This window comes from Macadamia integrifolia, chromosome 7 (genome assembly GCF_013358625.1).
Source record: "Macadamia integrifolia cultivar HAES 741 chromosome 7, SCU_Mint_v3, whole genome shotgun sequence".
NCBI lineage: Eukaryota > Viridiplantae > Streptophyta > Magnoliopsida > Proteales > Proteaceae > Macadamia > Macadamia integrifolia.
This window is the reverse complement of record NC_056563.1, coordinates 14,744,898-14,771,937: the sequence shown is the minus strand read 5'-3', so window position 1 is coordinate 14,771,937 and position 27,040 is coordinate 14,744,898. Positions and strand designations below refer to the sequence as shown.

At 37.9% G+C, this 27,040-nt stretch overlaps 3 protein-coding genes across 3 annotated transcripts; all 3 read left to right on the top strand.

The window, feature by feature from the left end:
- The first annotated feature begins 839 nt into the window (after positions 1-839).
- On the top strand, positions 840-2,271 carry LOC122084768. Its single transcript, XM_042653202.1, has 3 exons — positions 840-1,709; positions 1,866-2,108; positions 2,212-2,271. The coding sequence occupies exons 1-3, from the start codon at positions 840-842 to the stop codon at positions 2,269-2,271; spliced, it is 1,173 nt and encodes a 390-aa protein (XP_042509136.1).
- An 8,325-nt stretch (positions 2,272-10,596) lies between these two features.
- Positions 10,597-12,795, top strand: LOC122084701 (caffeic acid 3-O-methyltransferase-like). The gene is made up of 4 exons (XM_042653142.1): positions 10,597-11,057; positions 11,143-11,453; positions 12,181-12,245; positions 12,355-12,795. Exons 1-4 carry the CDS (start codon positions 10,648-10,650, stop codon positions 12,655-12,657), a joined length of 1,089 nt encoding a protein of 362 aa, XP_042509076.1. The 5' UTR covers positions 10,597-10,647; the 3' UTR covers positions 12,658-12,795.
- A 12,160-nt stretch (positions 12,796-24,955) lies between these two features.
- Positions 24,956-27,040, top strand: LOC122084988 (caffeic acid 3-O-methyltransferase-like). The gene is made up of 4 exons (XM_042653407.1): positions 24,956-25,313; positions 25,399-25,709; positions 26,455-26,519; positions 26,629-27,040. The coding sequence occupies exons 1-4, from the start codon at positions 24,994-24,996 to the stop codon at positions 26,929-26,931; spliced, it is 999 nt and encodes a 332-aa protein (XP_042509341.1). The 5' UTR covers positions 24,956-24,993; the 3' UTR covers positions 26,932-27,040.

Sequence of the window (27,040 nt, the reverse complement as noted above, 5' to 3'; positions counted from 1 at the left end):
CTCAGGTGAGCATTGCAAAATTATAAGTCTTTGTTTGGGTACCAATCTTGAGTTTCTTTGTTTGTTTTTTGTTTGTTTTTTCAACGAGTAGATGATACAGAATTTTTCTGCAGAACTTAACGTCGCTGTAGCATTTGTTCATCATTCCCTGCCTCGTGAGGTCAGGGAGACAGGGACTCAGGGCCAGGGTGCGGCGGCCGACGGGTGCCGAATTGTGTTATTTGAAAAATTCTGAACATTTTTCCTTCGAGAGGACTGGTTAGTGCTGAACCTGTTATCCCAACTTTACTGTTGTTTGCACATGTTGTTTTGAACCTGTTGTTTCTTCTATTGAAAGATGGCAGTAGAAATCTCTGTCTGTTTACTGTTGTTTCTTCTATTGAAAGATGGCAGTAAATGCAAGATAATTTACTGTTGTTTGCACCTGTTGCACTTCTCTCTATTTGCATTCTTGTGCTTTCCCTTTGCCAGTACAAACTGGGTGAATCTAGTAATATCTCCATGCCATTGTACAAAAAATAGGGGCAGATTGAATGTGGCATAGGGGCTGGGTCTACTATTTTGACAGCTTTGGGTTGGAAAATTAAAGGAAAGAATGCAATTTTGAGTGAAGAGTTGTTTGATGCTTATTTTTCTCTGTTGATTGTATTATACCTTTGGTCATGCATTGTAAAAGGCTATGCATGTTAGTGGGACTTGAAAACTTGATTCTTTAATTATTCAGAGGCTATTTGCTTATGTAATGTAGTTATTAATATCAGATGTATTTGTTTGTTTATATGAAATGATTTATGTTGTTTTTTTTTTTTTTGTGTTTCAACTTTTAACAAATAGGAAAAATGGGAAGACAAAAAGAAAAGTTTTGGCAACATGCTGAGCAACTTGATAGTTCACATTTCAAATGCAAATTTTGTGAAAAACAAGTTTATGGAGGGGTCACTCGACTCAAGTATCATTTAGCTAAGGTTAGTGGTCATGATGTTGCCTCTTGTGAGAAAGTATCAGATGATGTCCAAGCAGAAGCTCTTCTTGCTATTAATTCTGAATCAAGTAGCAAAAAGCGGAAGAGTTGTACCAGTGGTGAGAGTATAGTTGGTTCTTCTCCTTTAGCTATAACTAGTCAAAGGCAGTCCACAATGGAGGAAATGATCCCTAAGATGGACAAATCAACTTGGGAGAAATCTCTTTGTGATCTTTTTATTAAAAATAACATTTCTTTCAATGTTGTTCAATCGGATGCTTTCATCAATTTTGTGAAGTGCACAGCCCGTTATGGTCTTAGTGTTCCTATTCCAAGTTATGGAACCCTTCGTGGAAGAATAATTCCTGAAGCAAGAAAGGACCTTAAAAAATATGTTGAAGAAGTAAAATTTTCTTGGAAGCAAACTGGTTGTACATTCATGTCTGATTCATGGACTGACTTGAAGAAGCGGTCTTTTCTTAATGTGATTGCTTATTCCCCAGGTGGTGCTCTCTTTTTGAAGTCAGAGGAGTGTTCTCATGCTAAATTGACTGCTTTTTATATATTTGATATTCTTGAAAAAGAGATTGAAAGTATTGGCCCAAATTTAGTGGTTCAGCTAATTTCAGACAATGCATCCAATTATTCAAGTGCACTTGATATGCTTACTGGAAAGTATCGTTGGTTGTTTAAGACTCGATGTGCAGCCCATGGTATCAATCTAATGTTGAAGGATATCTATGAAAAGGTTTTTTGGGTTCAAGAAATTTTTGATGAGGCGAAAAGAATTATTGACTACTTGTACAAGTCAATAATTGTCTTACAGTTGATGAGGAGTTTCACAAACAAGGATCTAAAATATCCTTGCAAAACTAGATTTGCTTCAAACTTTTTAATGCTTCAGTCAATTGTTGAAGTGGAAGAGAAGCTTAGACTCCTAGTTGCATCAGCTGAGTGGAGGAGTCTAAGAAATTCGAGATCTTTAGAAGCAGAACGAGTAGTGGACACCATTCAAAGGGAGTCGTTTTGGAATGATTCAAAAGAGATTTTGAGATTTATGGAACCAATCATTCGAGTTCTCCGTTTGGTTGATGGTGATGGAACTATATCAGGGTATTTGTATGAAGCAATGGAAAGAGCAAGAGAGGTATTGGAGAAGCATTATGAGGAAAACCACCGGTATGACCAAATTTTGAAAATCTTTGATAAGAGAAGAGATGAAAATATTTTGGGAATCATTCACTATGCAGCTGCTGTTTTCAACCCCACTTATTTTTTTAGTGAAAGATTCAAAAAGATTCCTCAAATGAAAGATGCAACAGATTTCATTGGTGAAACAGTGGTTCCACAAGATGAGAGGAGAGAATATTATGGACAGTTGGCAGTATACCACATGAAGTCTAGCACTCTTTTTACTCCCAGTGCCAAGATGATGATGGAAACTAGTCATCCTCGTAAGTGTAATAATTATTTTCTTTTTAAAATTTTTAGTTTATTGTTTCTTATGTAAAGATTACTTGTCTTTTAAAATTGTTTATTTATATATATATATATTTTTTTTTGCCAATGACAGGGGTTTGGTGGCATATACAAGGTGATGCTATTCCTATCTTACAGAAGTATGCCATTCGAATATTGAGCCAACCATGTAGTTCTTCAGCTTGTGAGAGAAATTGGAGTGCCTGGGATGCAGCACAAACCAAAAGGAGGAATAGATTGTCAGCAATGTTAGATGATTTAGTCTATGTGAGAATGAATTCGTTGATGATGGAAAAAAGGGGTGAACTTGAACAGAAAAACATGTTACCCATTAATCTTGACAATATTAGTGTCAATGATTTTGATCAGCGCATTGAGGACGTTGATAAAGAGTTAGAGAGATTGTTGGATGATGTGGATGATAGCATTGCTGAAGACTTGATATTTGGTGCAAGTGCTAGTTTTACTAAGAGCGAGACTCAACCCCCAGATAGTATATAATGATTTAGTTGAGTACTTAAGTTATGGTGATGTAATAACTATTGTTATGCTTTTGTGGATGTTTTGCTTTATTTAGAATAGTTTTTCCTTTTAAGCATGAATGATGGAATTATGTGAGTCATGGACTCATGGATTGAATGAAGTCATTTTGAACTTTTATGTCCCTACAGGATAATTGGTAGAAGCATTAAAACATGCATTAGAAATTGAATTACTGTAACCATTGCTTTCATCACTCAATGACAACTTTTTTCTAGTTTTTTTACTGTATTGTATATTTGAACTACAATAATTTTCTCTTCTTAGGTGTACATATCAAGTTAATTACTTAATAAATAAAATAGATACAATAAATTATAAAAAATAACATCCGAATTTTTTGCCCGACTTTTATTTTGGTACTCGAATAATTCTCGAATCCGAATCCGATTTTTATTTTGTCCGCTTTTTTGACCGAACCCTTAAGTTAACCAAACGAATTATTCCGAATAATTCTTCGGCCGAATAATTCCCGAATCCGAATTTGCTAACTATGAGGAGGAGTCCTCTCATATTGGATTTTTATTTATTTATTTATTTAAAAAAAATATTAGATAAGTTAAGTAACCACGTCTGGCATCTCTCCACCCTAAAAATTAGGAATCAGTTACAATATAAAAAACTAATAAATGGTTTAGATTAATCTAATATTAAATGAACGATTAATATTAAAATAAAATAAAAATAAGATTGCAATACGTATATCCAGTACCGCTCGCCCAATTTTTTTATTCTTTCCAAATCCATTGACAATAGAAAGGAAAAAAAAAATGAAAAGATAAATAGATAATGGAAGCATGTCTCTGGTGGAAAAAGGACACAAGGCAGCGAGATAACTCACTCACGTGAGGAGTATTGAGCACGAATTCCTATTCCCTAGACTCGTATCCCATCTTGATTCATAAAGAATCCACATTGATTCGTATTAACTCTCCGCAAATCCCCATGAATCCGGACTTTTAGACCCCATTTGGTTAGAGGGGGAGTGTGGGGTGTGAGTGTCTTACACATGGGACGTTAATAGGGTGACCAATCGGAGTGAGATAGTGAGGGAGAGTTGCTGTAGCATCCCACCCCAAGTAGTTTGGTTAGGTGGAAGGAAGGAGAGGCGACCAGATCAACAATGGGCTCTAAGGTTTTCCAACCCTTGAAGAGCCGGAGGTGGTCTCTGCTTTCATCGATGGAGGAAGTTGTGTAAAACCAATGTTGTGTAACAACACCCTTTTTCATAAATCCCATTTCAGAATTTTCAAAATTAGGGATTTTTTTTTGGAAATCTCAGCTCTAATATATAAAATAACCAGAAAAACAAGGTCCTCCATGGATTCTCTTTCTCACTTTGCTTGTTTTCTATTTTCCAGTAAAATCTCGCCTTAGAGAGACGAAGATGCAAATATCGAAATTGGGTATTTGCTTGAAGAATAATTTCAAGTTTGCCGTTGCTGCTGATTAGCACTCAAGTTTCAGATTTTCTTATGATGGGGCAACGGTGACAGAAACCTCAGAGAAAGAGACAAAGGAAGGGGGGTCGGAAGGGAAGCAAGAGAGAAATAGGAGCAACAACTCTCTCTTGTCTATCTGAAAGCTCTGTTGAGGTTGTCATTGCTGCTGATCAGCACTCATGTTTCCGATTTGCTTATGATCAGGCAACGGTAACAGAAATGAGAGAGAGAGGAAGGGGAGTCGAAAGGGAAGTAAGAGAGAAATAATGTTACCGTTGCATCTTCCGTCGAAAATTCCACAAAGTCCCAACAAAGTCCTACCGATTTGGTGGGACTTTGTGAGGGACGGGGTGGGAGTATTACTATGCCACGTGGGCCGACAATACAATTATACTTGCCAGCTCATTTTCCCACCCCTCACAACCAAACAACTTAAAATACCATAATTTTAGGAAAAGTTAAGAACTTTCCCACCCCAACAATCCCACCCCATCAAAACCCTTCTAAACAAACGGGCTTATTGAAAGTTTAAAATCGATCAGATTTATATATGATCTGATTAACCCATTATTCTATTCAGCCAGAATATACCTTTGCTTGTTCAATGACTATTTATTGTGAGATTAATCAATTAATTTATTATCTTGAATCCGATTACATACAGATCGATAAATGATCTATTATTTTAATTTATTTTTATACTCTTTCCTCGATTTGGCTCCTCTCTAGAAGTGTGATTGCTCAGGTCTGGTTCAGAGCTATTTGGGTGACCGCCACATGGTCAGACGACGATCCAACGATGCCCAACATCTCTTTCTCCTTGTCTCTTTTGACGTCTCATTCTTTGCATCTCATTGGGTGCCGTTCAATCAATGCTTGGACACATAACGATCGTTCAAATAACTATGATTGACTTGGACAATCACCAGTAAGGAGAGGACCCAGATCCCCCTCCCCTCTTTCTCTGTCTCTTCCTACTTATTGAGTTTTTTTATTTGTTTATTTTTATCCTCTGACCCATTACCCGCGTCGAGAGAACCTCCGCCAACCTGAAGTGATTAAATCAATTCAGTAATACTGTTTATGTAACATGTGTTAAGGGGGTGCGATTCCCACTATTATTCTTAATTTATTTATCACCTCACAAAGTTATGCGAACAGCATCTTTTTTTTCTAATATAATAAAACTCACATGAACAGTGCAGGTGATTGCTTTTTGATAAAAGTCACGTGAACAAATTCATTCATTCTCAGGCATAGCTGTTTGCATAATTGATCCATCCTTGTATGTCCCGCTTCTTAGTGTATTTTTTCCGACTCAAATCCGCTGCAGGTGAAGTGAACGTGAAGATTTCTATTTCTCTTTCTCTCCTTCCTACGACAACAATTATAATCTAGACAAATTCTTTCAAGTGTGCCAGCCCCTCCAACGCACATTAGATGTTTGAGAGCAATCCCAAGTCTTTCTCAACTATCTAATGTGCATTGGAGGGACTGACGCCTTTGAGAGGATTTCGTTCTCGACAATAAAAATTCAGTATTTTCTCAATTAAATGGGGTCAATTACATAAATCCATGAGAGTGTAAAATAAATGAAAAAAAAATAAAATTAAAGAAAAAGGGAAGAGACAAAGGAACACTATAGAAACATCCCACATACAAGTGATTCGCAACATGGACTTTTGGCCTCCAAACAGCTCTATTTGCGGTCATACCAGAATCAAGACCTAGCTTTTGCATGTCTTTCAGTATGTATCTGATCGTTCCTCCTTATTGGAGTATTCCAAGGACTTTGTTGAATAGTGTCATACCAGCTAAAACGACATTCTCGGAGATTGTCTTGAATTGAGTCAACTCCCAAGTTAACTCTAATCCTATCATTCCTTATTCTACCTCTTCTAATTTTCGCATATCCATCTCAATACCCTAATCTCTGCAACGCTCAACATACCTATATCCCTCTCTCTTTTTTTTTGCTAAAAAGATATTGCATATTAAAATGGGAAATTGATATAGAATATAAGCTGAGTTATGAATGACACCAGAAACAGCCAACAAAAAAGAAGAGGAAGAAAACCACCCACACCTTCAGCATTGCCATCAACAGGGGAAGGAAGACCTAAAATCTCCACAAAACAACATTAATAGAAACGAAACCTAGGCCGACTCATTTCATCAACGCGAAGCTCATCCTCCAACGAGCGAGGAAAGACATGGGTAAAAGAAGATGCACTATTCTGAGTTGTCGATTTGGCCAGATAGTCAGCAATAAGATTTGCTTATCTGAAACAGTGAGTTATCTTTTACTGAGTGACTTGAAGATAAGGACAAAAAAAGACCCAATCATGCAGAATATTCCAAGGAATAGATTTTCTATTAACTACCATTATGATAGCTATATAATCTGATTCAATCCATAAATGTTGAATTCCCAACTCTTTTACTACCATTAAACCTTCAACCAGGCTATGGAATTCTGCTTCATAATTTTTTTTTACTCCTAAATGATTCCAAAAGATGCTATCACCTTATCTTTTGAGTCACGAATAACACCACTTGCTCTCACTCTCCCAAGGTTACCCAGAGAACATCCACCCACATTAAGCTTGAACCATGAGGGAGGAGGCACACACCAAATTATCTCCAAGGTACGGGAGTTTTTAAGAGTAAAGATTGATACACCCAATGTTCTAGAGCATATTACATCAGCCACAAAAGGTCCTTTACTCCTACAGGTTGGGATTTGCTCTTTGATAGTTGCTATGATTTGCCGCAGGACAAACTCTATCCTCATTGATTTTCCTTCATGCTTTCTAGCATTATGTTGCATCCAAAGAAAGCAGGGCACAAGGATGAGAACAACCAACCAAGCCTCTTTGACAGGGACCTGATTACTCTTAGCTTTCCACCATGATACTAAATTAGAGACCGAAGACTGAGATACCCAGATAACATTAAAGCAAGAAGCGAAGTTACTCCATACGAATTTGGAATAACTACATTCCAAGAAAAGGTGCTACTAAGATTCCAAAGAACCATGGCAAAGCTCACATCAAAATACTAGATCGATACCTTTTGTTTGGATATCCTCCTCTGTAGCTAGTTTTCCATGCATCAATTTCCACACAAACAAAGACTTCCTAGGTAAAAGAACACTGTTCCAAACCAAGGAGAACCATGGAACTTTGGATTTCTTCGGCTAAGCTCCTCCCAAGCCAATTTTATCAAGAAAGCTCCCGACGAAGAAGGGCTCCAGAAACACTTATCCGCCACCTAGAAAGAAGGGATATTCACATTCTCCACTTTTGCAAAAATATCTCTCAGGGAAGCAAAATTTACTTGCAGCAAATTCCACGAGACATCTTGAATGAAATCCTTGACCAATCGCTCCCTTGGAAATAGAGATTCATCAAAGCTCAAGAGCTCCTCAATAGAGTGACTCTCCAATTAACCACCTATCATTCCAAACCTGAATTTTATCTCCCTTACCAACAAACCATCTTTGCTTTGAAGAAATATAACCCCACATTTTTTTAATACCAGGCCAAACAGAAGATGATTTATACGATCTTATAAACTCTCCTGAGGAGGACAAAAATCTTTCCTCAAAAAATCTACCCATCATAGAATCTTCATGCTTCACTTGACAAGCAAGTTTATAAAGAAATGCTTCTCTCTCTCTCTCTCTCTCTCTCTCTCTCTCTCTCTCTCTCTCTCTCTCTCTCTCTCTCTCTCTCTCCTAGTTTTTTGCCCACTTTGGATCAGCCAAAACTCGGCAGAGGGTATCGACCTCTAGTGTTATTGATTGGTGGAATTGGTCTTAGCCAATACCAATCTGATATCATACTGATACTAGCCTCAATATCGATCCGATCTCAAATGGAATCGATTTGATCTGATACGAGGCATTGACACGATCGACCTATCACTGTGCCATACAGAAAAATCACCACCATGGTGCCATATCACCAAACCACCACCTTGGCTCCACATCGCATAATTACTAAATCTTCATATCACGATATGTTGATCGTCATGTATCGATTTTGGATTGTTTTGTATCACTATTGGATTATAAATATTGGTATTGTATTGGATCGGCACAGGATTGTGTTAGAGCAAACACCAAGAAAATACGAAAATAATCAGAAAATAGATCCGCACAACACAAAGATTTAACGAGGTTCACACACAGGTGTGGTGTGCTACGTCCTCAGGCAAAGAAGAAGATATTTCACTATACAGATGAGAGATCACACCCAAGCAGCAACGATGAAACTCACCCTGAAACCCTAGCTCAAAAACCCCCCAAAATACAATGACTTTCTCAACAAGACAACACTACATTATATACTCCAAGTCGCGGGTCGACCCATTTGGTCGTAGTCAATCCGGTTGAACCATACCATGGGGGCGTAGCCCCTGCACCCCCATACGATATCAGTGCTGGGCTCCAGGCTTAGGCCTGTCGGCCCAACTCCTCTGCTTCCATCACAGATCTCAGAAAACTTCCTATTCAGGTCGCCACCAAAATATGTCGGAGTGAGTCAATCTTCAAAACTTGTCAAGAATTCGAGACAAACTTAACAGATTGGTATCAAATTAGAATTGGGATTAGAATCGATATCATATAGTATCGATATTGATACGATATCTGTTCGATATTGTATTAGTTAGGGTCAGTATCGTATCCTCAGAAGAGAGGAGAAATACTGGCACCAATACCGATAAGTTACGATCATGGTATTTGTTTTGATACATATTGATACAATATCCGTTCCGATATCTAAACTGTATAATGGCATTTAAGAAAGTAGTTTGGGAAATGGGAATGGGTGAGGTCAAAGTTTTCCTTCACAAATTGCCAAATGATGGAACGATCTAGATATGGCTCCCCTCTCCCCACCTCTCTCCCTCTAATTGTTTGTGGTCTTGATGGACCATAGTGAATGGACTATGGCCTTAGGAGACTTGATCCAAATGAAAATTGTTATAGTAAAAATACACAACCATCAGGGACATGCCTAGACGGGATTAAGCGGGTAACGGGTCCCAAAGAAAGTGAGTCCTAGTGAGTGGCCTAGGCCCGACGTGGTCATCCATCTAGTCTAAAGCAAAAGCTCGGACTAGAAGCAGACCGACTGATCCATATTTTCAGAGGCACTTTGACAGCCGATCAGCTAAGCTAGCACCAGCGCAAGGGAAGCTTCCCGTGGACAACCCGTCACACGGTTATCTGGACTACTGAATAAGCCCAACCATATTGGTTCCCTGACTGAACAGCAGGCCTGAAGTCTCCACTAGATGGATGCTAGGTGACCCAAGTGAACTTGTCGCTCAGCTAGGTGACTCTGAGACCTAGCCGCATGACTTATGTCAATCGGCCTAAGACTCCTGCAAGTCTTACCCATCAAGACAAGCCCAAAAAAGGCTTACCAAACCCAACACGTGAACTACAAGGCGTACACTAGTCCCAGTCTGTAAAAGGACTAACGGAATATCGAATCTTCCCCGAAGGGAAGGATATCCAACAATATACCCTGGGATATGGCCAATACGCGAAGCTCCCATAATTGGGGTGCCCTCCATATTCACTTTCCTACTGTAACTTTTGCTATATTCAGACTCCTACCAGCATTAAGAAGCTACTAAAACGGAACTCCTATCAACTATAAATATTTAGATAAAATTTTTTCCAATGGATCAATCTTTTTCTATTCTTACTCGAAATGTCTATTTGCTGGAAAGTATAACTTAAGCATCAAAGAGTACTCTGCTGTATGAACGTACTCATTAATTTATCTCCGTTATCCTTTGTAGGACATGAAGGCAGCTTAGGTGTAGTTTCTTGACGCAACAAAAATGAAAGTGAGTGGGTGAATAAAAAATGAAAAGATTAAAAAACACTAATGAGAGAGAGAGAGATAGGCCATATGGCATCCAGAGGATCCGGAGTCTAATTAATCGTAGCACGTGGGCGCACGATTAAATCCAGAGATCGATGAAGACAGAGCGTTGGTCTAACCACCCTAGCTGGGACCCCCTTTAGGGGCGCCCTTCGTGTTCACTTTGTCAAACGAAAAACAGAAAATAAAATCCCTCGGTGTATCAAGAAGTTTCGTCCACTATAAATAGGTTCTTACAGAACAGGAATTACATCAATCAATTCTCATCTCCAACCTGCTCTCGACGTTCCCCCCCTCGTCCCTTGTTTTGTTGACAACAATGCCTTCAACCATAAATCAGTCCCCCGAAGCTTTCAATGAAACCGAAGTACTAATGGCATCGGAACTAGCAACGGGCTCGGTCGTTCATATGGTATTGAAAGCTGCCATCGAGCTCAATCTGCTAGAGATCATGGCTAAAGCTGGCCCAGCAAAGAAGCTTTCCGCGACAGAGATTGCAGCTCTCCTCCCTACACAGAACCCAGATGCCCCTGTTATGCTTGATCGTATGTTGCGTCTCTTGGCCAGTTATTCCATTCTCACTTGTTCTCAGGTCACTACTGATGATGATCGAGTTCAAAGGGTCTACTGTTTAGGCCCTGTTAGCAGACACTTGGTTCCTAACCAATATGGAGTTTCATTAGCTCCTTTGCTCCTCATGGTTCATCACAAGGCCTACATCGATAGCTGGTACTGCATTCATTCATTATACATCCAAAACTCTTTAATCTTTTATTCAACTTTCCTTGACTAATTTATTGATCGACATGTACAGGCACCACTTGAAAGATGCAGTTCTTGAAGGTGGAATTGCTTTTAACAAGGCCCATGGAATGAACATCTTTGAGTACCTTGGTATGGATCCAAGTTTCAATGAAGTTTTCAACAAAACAATGCTTAACCTGTCCATCTTAGTCATGAAGGGAATACTTGGAATTTATGATGGGTTTGAGAAGGCCAATGCGGTGGTTGATGTGGGTGGTGGATTAGGGGAAAATATTGACTTGATCACTTCCAAGTATCCTATGATTAAGGGTATTAACTTTGATTTGCCACATGTGATAGCTGCCGCTCCTTCTTATCCTGGTACAGTTTTCTCCTTCAAATCAATGTTCTATTTAATTTCATGCAACTTGTTCCTCAAATGCAGTGAGAAAATAGGGATACCGTTTAAGAAACTTTATAGTCTTTCCTATTTCACTTAGAAGTGATAAGGAGGGTTGAACCTGTGGAGAGAATTTTCACTCTTTATATTATTTAGGGAAAAGGTTGGGTATAAGGCAAGGGTGCCCAGCATGTATCAACCTCTTTCCTCCCCTATTAGAAAAGACACCCTTGTGCACCTATGTCTAATCCTATGATTGGTACATTCCGTTAATTTATGGAAAGCTGGCAGCGCCCTATTATTTATTTGTAATTTGATTTCTAATGTATTGGTTCACTACTAACAACTTACAAGTCATGAGGTCCTCTTTGGCGGACATGGTTGACTCTAAACTAGAACTTTTGGGATGAAATTTTGTTGGTACCCAGTTTGCAGTTAAAGAAATGGAATCTCAAATGGAATTTTGAAAAGTGCTAAAACATAGGACGATATTTGTGAACAAAGGGGAAGTGAATTGCACTATTTCTTTGGCTACGAGAGCCGAAGTAGCAAGAAAGTTCCTACAACCTGCAACAAATTTTTTCCTAACTTTTGGGTCTCAGAACCTCTATATTAATTCAACATATATAGAATAATAGATCAAGGATCAGCTTTCTATATTTCTATTCAAGTTTTATTATAGTGATAATTGTATAACTTATGTTTTAGGGGTGGAGCATGTTGCGGGGGATATGTTTGTAAGTATTCCGAAAGGAGACATCATACTAATGAAGGTGAGAGTCTCGGGAGTCATTAGTTACTTCTTTTAATTAATTGTTGACAAAGTTTTTGAGTAAGCATGCATTAATGTACATATTTGTTGTTGTTTCTTAAAACTTGTAGATGATACTTCATAACTGGAGTGATGAGCATTGCCTGAAGTTATTGAAGAAGTGTCATGAAGCATTGCCAGAAGATGGAAAGGTGGTGGTTTTGGAGACTATTCTTTCAGCAGCGCCTGAAACTAATGTGCTGGCCAAAGAGGCCTTTCGAACAGACTTGCTTATGATGGCTCAACACATTGGAGGGAAGGAGAGGACGGAGAAGGAATATAGGGCATTGGCAAAGGAGGCTGGGTTTAATGGTTGTAGATTCATTTGTCGAGTTTTGGCCTCCTCCGTCCTAGAATTCTACAAAACGAAGTGATTCTATATCATCACTTGTCAAGGAGGACCTCGTTCTCAAACTTGTAGAACTGTTTGGCCAATTTCCCTTCCATGGCTTCTAAATGCTTGTAATTCGAAATAAATGTGTAATACATGTTTTTATCAGTAAAATTTTATTTACAAAAAATGAAAGGATTTTTTTCTTTTTTTGATAAGTAATTTTGTATGCATTAAAGAAGAAAAAACGTACAAGAAAAGGCAACCTCTATCTCCATCTTTGGACTAACCAAAAGAGTGGAGGAGAAGCCCCTAGAGAACAAAGCAGGACAGACCCTGCATTACAAGAGAACAAAGGAGAAAAATAAATTACAATCTATAGAAAATGTTGAAAATTGAATCCTCCATCACTAAATTATTCAGCTCATCAAGAAAAGCATGAGGCTGAATAATAGTCTCAACCTGAGATGTAGCCATAGATGCCAGGTAATCAACAGGCTTATTGACCTCCCTCCATAGGCTTGAATTCCTTTATGGACAGGGTATTAGAGATGTGTAAAATTTTGCTTTTAATAGCTCTAGTTTCCCACGGCCCCTTAATTTCTCTATTTAGCATATCTACATCCAATTTGGAATCTGACCGAATTGAGATCTCCATCATGTTGTTTTCTATGCATAAAGAAATTCCTTTAAGGATAGCAAGGAGTTCTAGCCATAAAATATTGGTCTTCTCCCTCAGACTAGCATAAGCCATAATAGGAACCCCCTTCCTATCCTTGATTATGTCTTCATAAGAAGCTCGGACATGTGAGAGGGACCCATCACAATGTAAAGCAAACTTATTATTTGGAGGCATAAACCATGAGCAAGCTTTTGGGATTATAACCTTCTAACTCACATGAATTCCCCAATTAGACTTGAGAACTTGATTTCTAGGATTACATTCAGCCACAAAATTCATCCTAGAGCATTTAGTTTTGACATTAGAAACAATTGCTTCAATAATTTGAGGTCTTGTCCTATTTTTAGATTTGAAAATCCTGAAGTTTCTTTCTTGCCATAAGTGTTGCACTGTGGCACAGAGAGCTAACTTACCAATGACCCTCAATGGATCCCCATTATGAAATTCATGTTTGTGATGTTTTATGGTTGTCCTTGTTAGCAACTCGACCACGTGGCGGTGATGACGTGACTAGTTTGGGTGACGTGAATGAAAAATGATGACATGGCAGTGTCCAGTGTCACCGATGAGATAACAGAGCCACTTGGTATGCATGGAGTGGTTTAATACATCATTAATAGGTGGTGCGGGTTTTTGGGTCAAAACTGAAAAAATTGGCCTATTTATGCTCGGGGATATTTTCAATATTGAAAATGACATTTTTGGAAGATTGGTTCTTCATGAAAAAGATATATTGTAATTTTCCTAGTCCAGTGCATTTGATTTCGTCACATTCTGATACCGTATGAAGAAGTTACGACATTTGTGGCAGTCAAGGGCAGTTACGGCATTGAAGATGACTTTTTTAAAGGAAGTGTTCTCCATGTAATAATACGAAAAAAATCCAATCTTTCCAACGGTTCTAATTTCATCGCGTTCCGATTCCATATGAGAAAGTTGCGTCATTGAAAAAGTCTAGGGGTATTTTTGTCTTTTTACATGACAGAGTTAGATGATTAAGTCTTCTGGAAATTCGTAGAACGTCCAATTACGGTACCAATGTACTTTGTTTCATCTCGATCGGATATCGTATGAAAAAGTTATAAGTGTTTTCGTAAATCTAGTTCGAAAATCCGAACTAGAAAATCAATAGATGCGCTCGGTGTTGGGTGGATTTTTTGGATTTTAATTTTGAAATTTAGGGGGATTTTGTGTAATTTCAAGGTTTTAAAGGTCTGAGTTGATAAGGGGTTTTTGGCATTAAAGTTTATAAAAGCAGGGGCTTATGTGTATATAAGAGAATCAAAGGGATCCTTAATACACGGCTCAGATTGAGCCACGTCGGTCAGATTCCGATCTGATGGTTCGTACAAGAGATTGCGTTGAAGATGCTTATCCAAGGCTTCTCATTGGTGAAGTGTATTAGATATGATGGTCTGGCGCTACACCATATTGCAATGACTATTGTGTGTCGCATGTGCATCATCACTAAAGCTTAGATTCCAATCCCTTATATCTGGATCAAGTAGATCTTATAGATCCAGATCTAATGGTCTATAAATGATTCGCCTTTATGGGTTAAGCCGACATAGATCCGGAATATACGCTAATGTAGCCAATCCGTGGTCGACAACACTTCTGACAATGTCAGCGCCTACGTCATGATGACGTCATCGATATTCAAATCTAATGGTTTGGATCTATTGTCCGTTGGTTTAATTGGACGGCTTAGATTATAAGATCTTTTATATGAGATCTACGGTCAGATTTCACCCCTGTTGCGCACGCCGCCGGTGTAGCCTATGCCACCCCTACGAAGATTCCATTTCAGACTATCTCATTGCTTTAAATTCAAATGGTCATATCTCCATCATTTTAACTCGGATTTGGGTCATTCAAGTTGGAGATTCTTCATCTCTCCAAGCTCTACATACCAGAGGAAAGAAAGCAGGCAGAAGGGTTGCTGACGTGGTCAGAAAAATGAGTTGAAACTCATGGAAGGCTAAGGGTTTGTATGAAAGACTTCCATCCTCTTGCACTTCATCCATAGCCCCCATTAGAGGCTTCGGAAGCTGCTGGAAACCAAGGTAGTAAGCTCTATTGGTTGTTGCCAAGAGAAAGAAAAAGAAAATGGAAGAGAAGAGAATAAGAGGGAAATAGAGAAAAAGTTTTTCCCTCTCTTTGTGTGTGTCTTGAATGCCTCTCAAGAGAGATTTTCTCAAATCCAATTAATAGATTTTGATGGTTCTTGTTGAGAATACTATTTCCCCATTAAAGCTTAAGGAAGACTAAAAGAGGAGAAGTAGAGAGAGAGAGAGAGAGAGAGAGAGAGAGAGAAGAGTGTGGGTGTGTGAATGTGAATGCCATTGTTGCTCCATGAAAGTAAAAACAAGGAGAAAAGAAAGAAGAAGAACAAGAACCTAGAATTTGGTTCTTGCGAGTTGCTTCAAGAAACCCAAGTGCCAACCAGGGTTGAAGCATTGACAGCACCGAGACAACATGATTATGGTCTGCATCAAGTGGAGATCGATATTATTGCATCTCCGATGGTTACTCCTTGCCAAGGTAACCTCACTTTTGCTAAATTTCCATTATTATAAATCATTGTAGGCAAGATGTTTGATAAAATGCCTAAGTGATAGTTGTAGTCTATTTGGGGGAAAATTTGCATGTATGAGTGCTTCACTATAGGGCATTGTTATAAGCCCAACTTCATTTTTTTTTGTGTTCAGTGGGTGCTGGACATGAGGGTTGTGTGTTCCTTGGTAGTTACAACTACCTAAACCTATTTGCCGTGGGTGCGGCCCCTCATATCATTATGAGAAAACTAGGGTGAAGACCTAGCCATTGTATGTCATTGGCGGAAACTGTGAATCTATTCCCTTGGCTGTGGGTGCAGTCATAATTAGTATTGAGTAAATACTGAGCCCGACAATGGGCATTACTCCGTGCATGAAGGCAACTGGCCGAAGCACGTATTTCTTGTGTTGTGGATGTGTATGCTCGTATTTGTATTGTGGATTGGAGTGCTTGGCTACAGAATGAGTGTGTACATCTGGTAGACCTGACCACTTGGTGGTGCAGTGTGGATGTGCATACGACTGTGTATGTATGTGACAGTGATTACCGTGTGAGATTTATGAGACGGCTCTGGGCAGCAATACAGGTTATGTGAGTAAATTCCGTATAACAATAAGAATGGTCAACAGTATAGATTGCAGCTCTGGGCAGCATCAGTAGACTATGCTATTGAAGTGCAAATAGTGATTGCCACATAAGGAGTACAGCTGACAAATGAAAAAATATTTGGCACACTGATTCACCCCCTCTTAGTGTCAATTGGGACCCAACAGTTTGATCCATGTAGCAATATCTAGAATGCTAACATGGGTCCTCCCCTTTTGATTGCAAAGAGATGCCACATCTTTCCATAAAGCATGTGTGAAAGGGCATTCAAAAAATAAATGGTTTCTGCTTTCTATACATGCCCAACAAAAAATGCATTGGGGATTGACATTAATCTTCCACTTGATCTACATAAAACCCTAGAAAATTCCATGATGCTTTCAGCAATCATGGCTATTTTTCGAAAGCTATTTGGACAGCACCCTTTGGGAGATATCTCATTACTATAGAGAGCCAAACATAGTTTTCAACAAGTTAGCGAAACATGCCTCTGCTACCCGTACTTCATCAATCTGGGATGGTATTCCTAACTTCATAGTATCTAATCTAGATTGGGACTATCTTCAAAGACCAAGGTTTCGATTTTTGTAATTGTCTTCTTTTGCTTTGAGTTTTTATTTTGCTGATGGCCATGCCGAAGGTAGAGTAAGGACTTGAAGAGTTCTTTTGTATTCTCCCATTTATTTATTTATTAATATACACTTGCTGATCTTTAGCAATATATATATATATATATATATAATTGTTGCTTTCATCAAAATAAATAAATAAGTCATTAAAATTGTTTCCATTTGACATAGTATTATTTATCACCATTTTAAATTGATAGAATATCTAAATAGAGATAAAAGTGATCATGATTGAATATCTAAATATAGATAAAGGTTTATCATTTTAAACTTAAGCTAGGATTAGGCTGAGTTTGTTGTTGTATTTTAAATTGATGCAAGATCATGTTTCACAACATGTCTAGAGGGAATATTGAAAGTTCAAAATAAATATACGATGTAGAAAACAAAACATAATAGGTCATGTTTATTCAAAGAGTTGGAGTTCCAGCTGTACTTATAGAGAAAGAAATGGAAAAAGAAGTAATGAGATAAATTTTCAATATCCCATGCAACTACTAAGAAGAATATTGAAAATTCTAAATTACTAAGTAGAGTAGAGGACAAATTACATGGAGGGAAAGAAAAATAGGTTTGTAGTGTCTAAATACATCTCTATTGGTGTATTTAGAATGTGAAACCTTCTTTTCATTACCCTTTATTTTATTCTAACAAATTGATAGTTTGAAAGGGAAAAAAAAAAAATCTGTTCAGTGAAAAAAAAGTTTGAAGGGTGAAAATAGGTTTTCAAACTAATTTGGAATCATACATTAAATAGATTGAAGAGCCACAAGGATTTGTTGCCAACTTTCCAATGAGATCATCTGTTGGCTTCTCAGAAAAAAGATATTCTTCAACACCACCAACCCTCCAACAACCCATCTAAGGGTTGGAAGGGTTTAGACATGCATCTCCAGATGTTGACCAGGCCCCCCCCCCCAACCCTTGGAGGGTGCAATCGTTGGAGAGGAGCCGGATCTTGGCTTCTCCAAGGGAAAATTACTACTTTCTTCATTAATCGCACGCATCCTTGTTTGAGGAAGAGTTCATTTTATTTGGATGATTCGTTCTGGCAGATTGATGAAGGCAAAAACTTGAAGTAATAACTGGGAAGAGGTGAGGAAGAAGAATCAGGAGGAGTTGTGGAGAGATTGATGAATGACGAAGCAGAGGAGGAAGTTGAGGAAGATGGAGACGTGAGAACAAAATGGAAATGGAGAAAGATTGGCCATTTTTAGGAGGGTAGAATGATGATCGGAGTTGCAAAGCCAAAAGGATAAAGTGATAGGAAGTTGGAGATGAAACACTTACTGAATCTCCTTTTTGAAACCATATCTAAGATAGAACTTAGATGCTCTCAGAATTTTACTTTTCACTATGTGATGCATGCAAGAGAATTCTCTAATATATATATATATATATATATGTGTGTGTGTGTGTGTGTGTGTGTGCGTGCGTGCGCGCGCGCACGTGTATTATTGTTATTTATTAGGAAGAAGAAAATAAATTAAAGTAAGGACTTAAATACATTGTCATCTGCGTAACATATAGGCAAATATTTTTTTGTTAACTATAACATTACAAGCCAATTTGGCAAAAAAGGCAACCACCTCATTCGTAGGCCTCAATCAAAAAGAGAGGTTAGAGAGAGTACTATGAACATCTAGTAAGACGGAACTATGCTCCAAGGCCATAAGATGGTTGTATGGGTAAAAAAAAGAGGTGTTGTAACTCTTCAGAATTGCTCCAAACTTCCTTGATACTCCATCCTTTCAGTTGCACCTATTGCCATTCCAAGTAGGAGACCCCTAGTGCTTGCTTCAACAAAATTTCATGTCATCAGGTAATTGGTTGTGAATGAGATACATTTTTCTTCATATAAAAAACAGGTTACAATAGTAAGACCTCGATTAGAATAGTTGCACAAACCATAATAACAAAATCTAGATTTGGTAAAGTAATTGACAAAGGTTCAGGTATGGAGTTTGGTACTTGTGGCAATGGAGTTATATTGAGTTTAGATTGAAGATAGTTAATCCACTATAGTGTAGGAGAAAGGATTTTGTGAGGATTTGGTTTTTAATTTTTAAAAATAATGTGATTCCTATGAGTCCAAATAAAGTAGCATATAATAATAATAAAGATGGAGAAAAAATTACCAAGATTATTCTCAGGGATAAAGTTGAAATTAAATAAATACATAAGTAAGTTTTGAAGGGAAGCTGCAGATATGTAATCAGTATATAAACCCAAAGGGCTAGCAGGCCAAATATGCTTAGAGAACTCACAGGAAAGAAAGATGTGCCAGGTAGTTTATGGTAGGATGTGATAGAATCCATAAGAGTGGTCGACATGTATCCATTTTTCCAAAATAACTTTTGTGGGAAAGCTTTCATGGAAAAGTCTCCAAAAGAAAATCTTAAATTTTGGAAAGATTTGGAGTTTCTATGAGTATTGACATCAGTGTGAGCAAGAAGATAAGCAAGTACAACTGTTAGAAAATCCAATTGGGTTAGACTCAATGTAAGAGTAAAAAATTTAGTAGCCAGTGTAGTGGTTAAGATTCCTATTTTTGAGAGTTGGTACCACCAATTAGCAAATTGAGAGCTTACAAGAACTTTTAAAATTTCAGTAACTAGAGATAAAGGGAGAAAAGAACTAAGGAGACTAGTATTCCAAGAATTACCAATAATCATGTCATTTACCTTACCGAAAAATGAAAAGAGAAGGGGACTGGATTTGCAAATTAAGTAGGGCATAGGAGACTTCTCTTTTAGCCATCTTGATAAGGTAACTAAGCAAGAGAGAAAACAAAAGAATAGATGGAAAGAGAGCTGATTAGGGAAAAAAAAAAAAAGATAAGTAAATTTACGAAGGAAGCAATTACGTGTTTTAGATTTATTGATGAATTACAATCTCCTTCTCCAAAAGAGAATTTGTAGGAACAATCGCCATTCAAGTCTTTCCTCTATTAGATAAAACTCAGCCTAATACATAGTACAAAAATAACAACTTAGTTAAGAGAACTACTCATTCCCTATCAACTCCTATAATTTCTCTCCACTACTAATCCTTACATTACTCTTCAGCCACATAAAACACTCTCGAGACATGTTGTAATTACATACTTATGCCCACGATTCAAATCCTCTTCAACCATCTTAAATTTTCAGCATGTATCGAAAGAGCCCTTAGAATACATACCCAGGTACTGTTGGGATGCGTGTCATTATACTTCCATTAGTCAAAGGATTCTGATGCACAGATCCACTAGAGAAGATCAGAGTCTTCCATACCCATAGGCAATGTAAATGCCTCAGCGTGCATGTAAAAGTCAAATATGGGAAGAGGAGATGCCTTCAAACTGAAAACTCACGTGACTTTGACCATCAATTATATAATTAAGAAATCTAACCGAACTCCCTAAATAAAGTAGTTTTTTATTTTAAGTTTTTATTGTTTTCAATTCCAAATAAAATATAATGGAAGCATGCCTCTCGTGGGAAGAAGACACAAGGCAGCGACATAAGTCACTCACGTGGAGAGTTTTTGACTACGATTTTGGAATCCCTTGATTCATATCCTATCACGATCATGGTTTTCAGTATTGATGTTGGTTGATCATTAATCAGATTGATTATTCATATTATTTTAGGGGTAAAATAGTATAAAATATATATATTTTATTTCAAAAATCAAAGTAGAATTAAATGATACACATTGATCCAATCCAATCTGAATCAATATCAATATTTATATCAGTTTAAACTGATATCATCATCGATACCGATACCTAAATCCTTGATCATGATTCATGAAGAATCTACATTAATTCATAATAATTCTCTATAAATCCCCACAAATTCTGATTTTTATTGAGAGTTTGAAATCGATCGATCAGATTTATTTATGATCTGATTAAACCATTATTCAATTTAGTCACATTATAGCTTTCCTTGTTCGAGGACTATTTATTGTGAGAGAAATCAATTAATTTATTATCTTGAATCCGATTTCATACAGATCCATGAATGACATCCCCCATTTTTTTTTAACTCTCTCTCTCTTCCTATATATTAGTTTTTTTATTTGTCTATTTTTAGCCTCTGTCCCCCTTACCCGCGTCCGGAGGATCTCCACCAACCCAATCACTACACCAGCACTGTTTATGCAACATGTGCCAAGGGGATGCGATTTCCCACTATTATTCTTGAATTTTTTTTTCTTTTTTATATCACCTCACAAAGTTATGTGAACAGAATTTTTTTATTTTTATTTTTATAATAGTCATGTGAACAGCGCAGTTGATTAATTTTTTTGATAAAAGTCATGTGCACAAATTCATTCATTCTCGGCCACAACTGTTCACAAAACGTGGCATGGGACATCTGTCGGTGGTGGGAGTCTTACATCCGAGTGAGGGGTCAGACCAATTTCTTTCGTCCTGGTCTGATCCGAATTGATCCAGCCTCTCTCTCCACCAGCGCACATTGGATGGTAGGGACCAACCTCAAGTCCTTCTAAACTGTCCAGTGTGGAGCGATTGACACCTTTGAGAGGATTTAGTCCCAACAATAACAAATTTAGTCTTTTCCCAACTAAAATGTGATTAGCTACATAAATCCATGAAAGGGTAAAATAAATGAAAAAATAAAATGAAAGAGAAAGGAAAGAGACAAAGCAACACCGTAGGAACATCCCACCTATGTATAAGTGATCTCCAACATGGATCTTTGCCCTTCAAATAGCTCTATTTACAGTCATACTAAAATTAAGACATAGCTTTTGCATGTCTTTCAATATGTATCTGATCACTCCTCCTTATTAGAGTATTCCAAGGACTTTGTTGAATATTGTCATACTAGCTAAAATGCATTCTCGGAGATTGTCCTGAATTGAGGCAACTCCCAAGTCAACTCTAATCCGATCATTCCTTATTCTATCTCTTCTAATTTTTCGCACATCCATCTCAAGATCCTAATTTCTGCAACACTCAACATAACTATATCCATCTCTCTTTTTTTTGCTAAAAAGATTTTGTATATTGAATGAAAAAAGAAAATAGAATATAAGGAGGGTCATAAACGACACCAGAACCAACCAACAAAAAAAGAAGAAAAAGAAAACCACCCCCACCTTCGGCATTGCCATCAACAGGCGAAGGAAGACCTAATCTCCACAAAACAACATTAATAGAAACAAAACCTAGGCCGACTCAATGCATCAGCTCGAAGCGCATCCTCCAATGACCGAGGAAAGACATTGCTTAAAGAAGATGCACTATTCTAAGCTGCCGATTTGGCTAGATAGTTCGCAAAAAGATTTGCTTCTCTGAAACAATGAGTTATCTTTTACTGAGTGGCTTAAAGATAAGGACATAAGAAGAGTCAATCATGTAGAATATACTGAGGAACAGCTTTTCTATTAACTGCCATTATGACAGCTATATAATCTGATTCCATAAATGTTGGATTTGCAGCTCTTTTGCTTCCGTTAAACCTTTAACCAGGCTTTGAAATTCAGCTTCATAATTTGTTCTTACTCCTAGGAAGATTTCAAAAGATACTATGACCTTACCATTTGAGTCACGAATAATACCACCTGCTCCCGCTCTCCCAGGGTTACCCGGAGAACATTCTCCCCTATTAAGTCTGAACCATGAGGGAGGAGGCACACACCAAATTATCTCCAGGGTATGAGACTTTTTAAGAGAAACAATTGATACACCCAATGTTCTGGAGCATATTAGATCAGCCACAGAAGGCACTTTATTCCTACAAGATGGGATTTGCTCTCTGATAGCTGCTATGATCTGTCACAGGACAAACTTTGTCCTTATTGATTTCCCTTCATACTTTCTAGCATTACGTTGCATCCAAAGAAAGCAGGGCTCAAGGATGAGACCAACCAACCGAGTCACTTTGACAGGGACCTGATTACTCTTTACTAAGTTAGAGATCGAAGGTTGAGATACCCAGGTAACATTAAAGAAAAAAGCAAAATAACTCCAAACCAATTTGGAATAACTGCAGTCCAAGAAGAGGTGCTACTAAGATTCCAAAGAACCATGGCAAAGCTCACATCATGATACCAAATAGATGCCTCTTGTTTGGATATCCTCCTCCATAGCTAGTTTTTCATGTATCAATTTCCACCCGAACAAGGACTTGCTAGGTAGAAGAGCAGTGTTCTAAACCAAGGAGAACCATGGGACTTTTAGATTTCTTTGGCTAAGCTCCTCTCAAGCTGATTTTATCAAGAAAGCTCTCGACAAAGAAGGGCTCCAGAAACAATTATCTGCCACCTAGAAAGAAGGGATGCTCACATTCTCAACTTTTGCGAAAATATCTCTCAGGGAAGTAGAATTTACTTGCGGCAAATCCCACGAGATATCTTGAATGAAATCCTTGACCAATTGCTCCCTCGAGAATATAGGTTCATTGTAGCTCAAGAGCTCCTTAATAGAGCAACTCTCCAATGAACCAGCAATTATTCTAAAACTAAATTTTATCTCCCATACCAACAAACCATCTTTCCTTTAAAGAAATAAAACTCCACATTCTTTTAATATCAGGCTAAACAAAAGTTGATTTATAAGATCTTCTAAAGTCTCCCGAGGAGGACAAAAATCTTGAAGAATTTTCATGCTTCACTTGACAAGCAAGTTTACAAAGAAATGTTCTCTCTCTCTCTCTTTCTCTCTCTCTCTCTCTAGCCACATTGGATCAGCCTAAACTCGGCAGAGGGTATCAACCTCTAATGATATTGACTGGTGGAATTGGTCTTAGCCAATACCGACCCGATATCACACTAATACCGATCTCAATATCTCTCCAATCTCAAACGGTATCGATTTTGATCTTGTTACCAATTTCAATATGATATCGATTTGATCCGATACGAGGCATTGACATGACCGAGTTGTCATAGCACCATACTGCCAAATCGCCACCATGGTGCCATATCACCAAACCACCACCTTAGTCCCACATCGCCAAATAAATAAAATCTTCATATCACGATATGTTGATCGTCATGTATCAATTTTGGATTGTCTTGTATCACTATTGAATTGTCAATATTGGTATTGTATTGGATTGGCAAGGAATTGGTATCAAATTCGTATTGGGATCAGAATCGATATTGTATGAAATATGATATATGATATATGATATTGATATGATATCAGGTCGATATTGTATCAGATAGAGTCAGTATCGTATCCTTTGAAGAGAGGAGAAACAAAGACACCAATACCAATCAGTTACAATCATGGTATTCGTTTTGATACATACTGATACAACATCCACTCCAATTTCTAAACCGTATATCGATATTTAACAAAATAATTTAAATGGATGAAGACAAAGTTTTCCTTCCCTAATAATCAAACAATGAAACGAGCTAGATATAACTCCCTCTTCCCACCACTCTCCCTACGATTGTTTGTGATCTTGATGGACCATGGTGACTGGTTGTGGCCTTGGAAAACTTAAACCAAATGAAAATAAAAGAGAGTGGGTGGGAGAATAACAATGAAAAGATTAAAAAACGCTAACGAGAGAGACAGAGGCCATATGGCATCTAGAGGATCCAGAGATCGATGAAGACAGAGTGTTGGTCTAACCACCCTACCCCCGTCCTCCTTGAGGGGCTCACTTTATGTTTACTTTATCAAACGGAAAAATAAATTAGAACCCTCATTGTATCTAGAAGTCTCCCCCCCCCTATAAATAGGTTCTTACAGAACATGGACATATCAATCAATATCTGCAACCTGCTCTCGATCGACGTACCCTCCTCCTCCTTTTGTTCAAAATCTAAACTCAAAACAATGCCTTCAACAATAAAGCAGTCCTCCGAAGCATTCAATGAAACCGAAGTACTATTGGCATCGGAACTAGCAACGGGCTCGGTTGTTCATATGGTATTGAAAGCTGCCATCGAGCTCAATCTGCTAGAGATCATGGCTAAAGCTGGCCCAACAAAGAAGCTTTCCGCGACAGAGATTGCAGCTCTCCTCCCTACACAGAACCCAGATGCCCCTGATATGCTTGATCGTATGTTGCGTCTCTTGGCCAGTTATTCCATTCTCACTTGTTCTCAGGTCACTACTGATGATGACCGAGTTCAAAGGGTCTACTGTTTAGGCCCTGTTAGCCGACACTTGGTTCCTAATCAATATGGAGTTTCATTAGCTCCTTTGCTCCTCATGGTTCATCACAAGGCCTACATCGATAGCTGGTACTGCATTCATTCATTATACATCCAAAACTCTTTAATCTTTTATTCAACTTTCCTTGACTAATTTATTGATCGACATGTACAGGCACCACTTGAAAGATGCAGTTCTTGAAGGTGGAATTGCTTTTAACAAGGCCCATGGAATGAACATCTTTGAGTACCTTGGTATGGATCCAAGTTTCAATGAAGTTTTCAACAAAACAATGCTTAACTTGTCCATCTTAGTGATGAAGGGAATACTTGGAATTTATGATGGGTTTGAGAAGGCCAATGTGGTGGTTGATGTGGGTGGTGGATTAGGGGAAAATATTGACTTGATCACTTCCAAGTATCCTATGATTAAGGGTATTAACTTTGATTTGCCACATGTGATAGCTGCTGCTCCTGCTTATCCTGGTACAGTTTTCTCCTTCAAATCATTGTTCTATTTAATTTCATGCAACTTGTTCTTCAAACGCAGTGAGAAAATAAGGATACTATTTAAGAAACTTTATAGTCTTTCTTATTTCACTTAGAAGTAATCAGGAGGGTTGCACCTGTGGAGAGAATTTTCACTCCTTCTATTATATTGGGAAAATGTTGGGTATGCGGTAAAGGGTGCCCAACATGTGTCAACCTCTTCCCTCCCCTGCCTTCAGAAAAGACACACTTGCGCTTGTGTGTCCAATCCTATGATTGGTACATGCCGTTAATTTATAAAAAACTGGCAGTGTACAGAACCCTCTCCCTATTATTTATTTGTAAGTTGATGTCTAATGTATCGGTTCACTACTATCTACTTACAAGTCATGAAACCCTATTGGGGGGACATGATGGACTTTTGAATGAGAACTTTTGGGATGAAATTATGTTGTTGGCCGGGTTTGAGATAAAGAAATGAAATCTCAAAGGTTATTTTGAAAAATGCTAAAACATAGAAGGGTATTTGTGAACACAAAGGGAAAGTGAATTGTAATATTTCTTTATCTACGAGAGCCCGACTAGCAGGAAGGTTCTAGCAACCTGCAACAAATTTTTTCCTAACTTTTGGGTCTTAGAACCTATATTAATTCAACATATATAGAATAATAGATCAAGGATCAGCTTTCTATATTTCTATTCAAGTTTTATTATAGTGATAATTGTATAACTTATGTTTTAGGGGTGGAGCATGTTGCGGGGGATATGTTTGTAAGTATTCCAAAAGGGGACATCATACTAATGAAGGTGAGAGTCTCGGGGGTCATTAGTTACTTCTTTTAATTATTTGTTGACAAAGTTTTTGCGTAACCATGCATTAATGTACATATTTTTTGTTGTTTCTTAAAACTTGTAGATGATACTTCATAACTGGAGTGATGAGCATTGCCTGAAGTTATTGAAAAAGTGTCACGAAGCATTGCCTGAAGATGGAAAGGTGGTGGTTTTGGAGACGATTCTTTCAGCAGTGCCTGAAACTAATGTGCTGGCCAAAGAGGCCTTTCGAACAGACTTGCTTATGATGGCTCAACACATTGGAGGGAAGGAAAGGACGGAGAAGGAATATAGGGCTTTGGCAAAGGAGGCTGGGTTTAATGGTTGTAGATTCGTTTGTCGAGTTTTGGCCTCTTCCGTCCTAGAATTTTACAAAACGAAGTGATTCTATATCATCACTTTATCAAGGAAGACCTGATTCTTGACATGCGAAACTATTTGACCAATTTCCATTCCATGACTTCTAAATGCTTGTAATTCGAAATAAATGTGTA

Coding starts and splice junctions, on each gene's coding strand:
- LOC122084701 (XM_042653142.1), top strand. CDS start 10,648: ATGCCTTCAACCATAAATCAGTCCCCCGAAGCTTTCAATGAAACCGAA. Junction 11,454..12,180: donor TGCCGCTCCTTCTTATCCTG/GTACAGTTTTCT, acceptor CTTATGTTTTAG/GGGTGGAGCATGTTGCGGGG. Junction 12,246..12,354: donor GAGACATCATACTAATGAAG/GTGAGAGTCTCG, acceptor TAAAACTTGTAG/ATGATACTTCATAACTGGAG.
- LOC122084768 (XM_042653202.1), top strand. CDS start 840: ATGGGAAGACAAAAAGAAAAGTTTTGGCAACATGCTGAGCAACTTGAT. Junction 1,710..1,865: donor TGAAGGATATCTATGAAAAG/GTTTTTTGGGTT, acceptor TTAATGCTTCAG/TCAATTGTTGAAGTGGAAGA. Junction 2,109..2,211: donor CAATGGAAAGAGCAAGAGAG/GTATTGGAGAAG, acceptor TTCACTATGCAG/CTGCTGTTTTCAACCCCACT.
- LOC122084988 (XM_042653407.1), top strand. CDS start 24,994: ATGGTATTGAAAGCTGCCATCGAGCTCAATCTGCTAGAGATCATGGCT. Junction 25,710..26,454: donor TGCTGCTCCTGCTTATCCTG/GTACAGTTTTCT, acceptor CTTATGTTTTAG/GGGTGGAGCATGTTGCGGGG. Junction 26,520..26,628: donor GGGACATCATACTAATGAAG/GTGAGAGTCTCG, acceptor TAAAACTTGTAG/ATGATACTTCATAACTGGAG.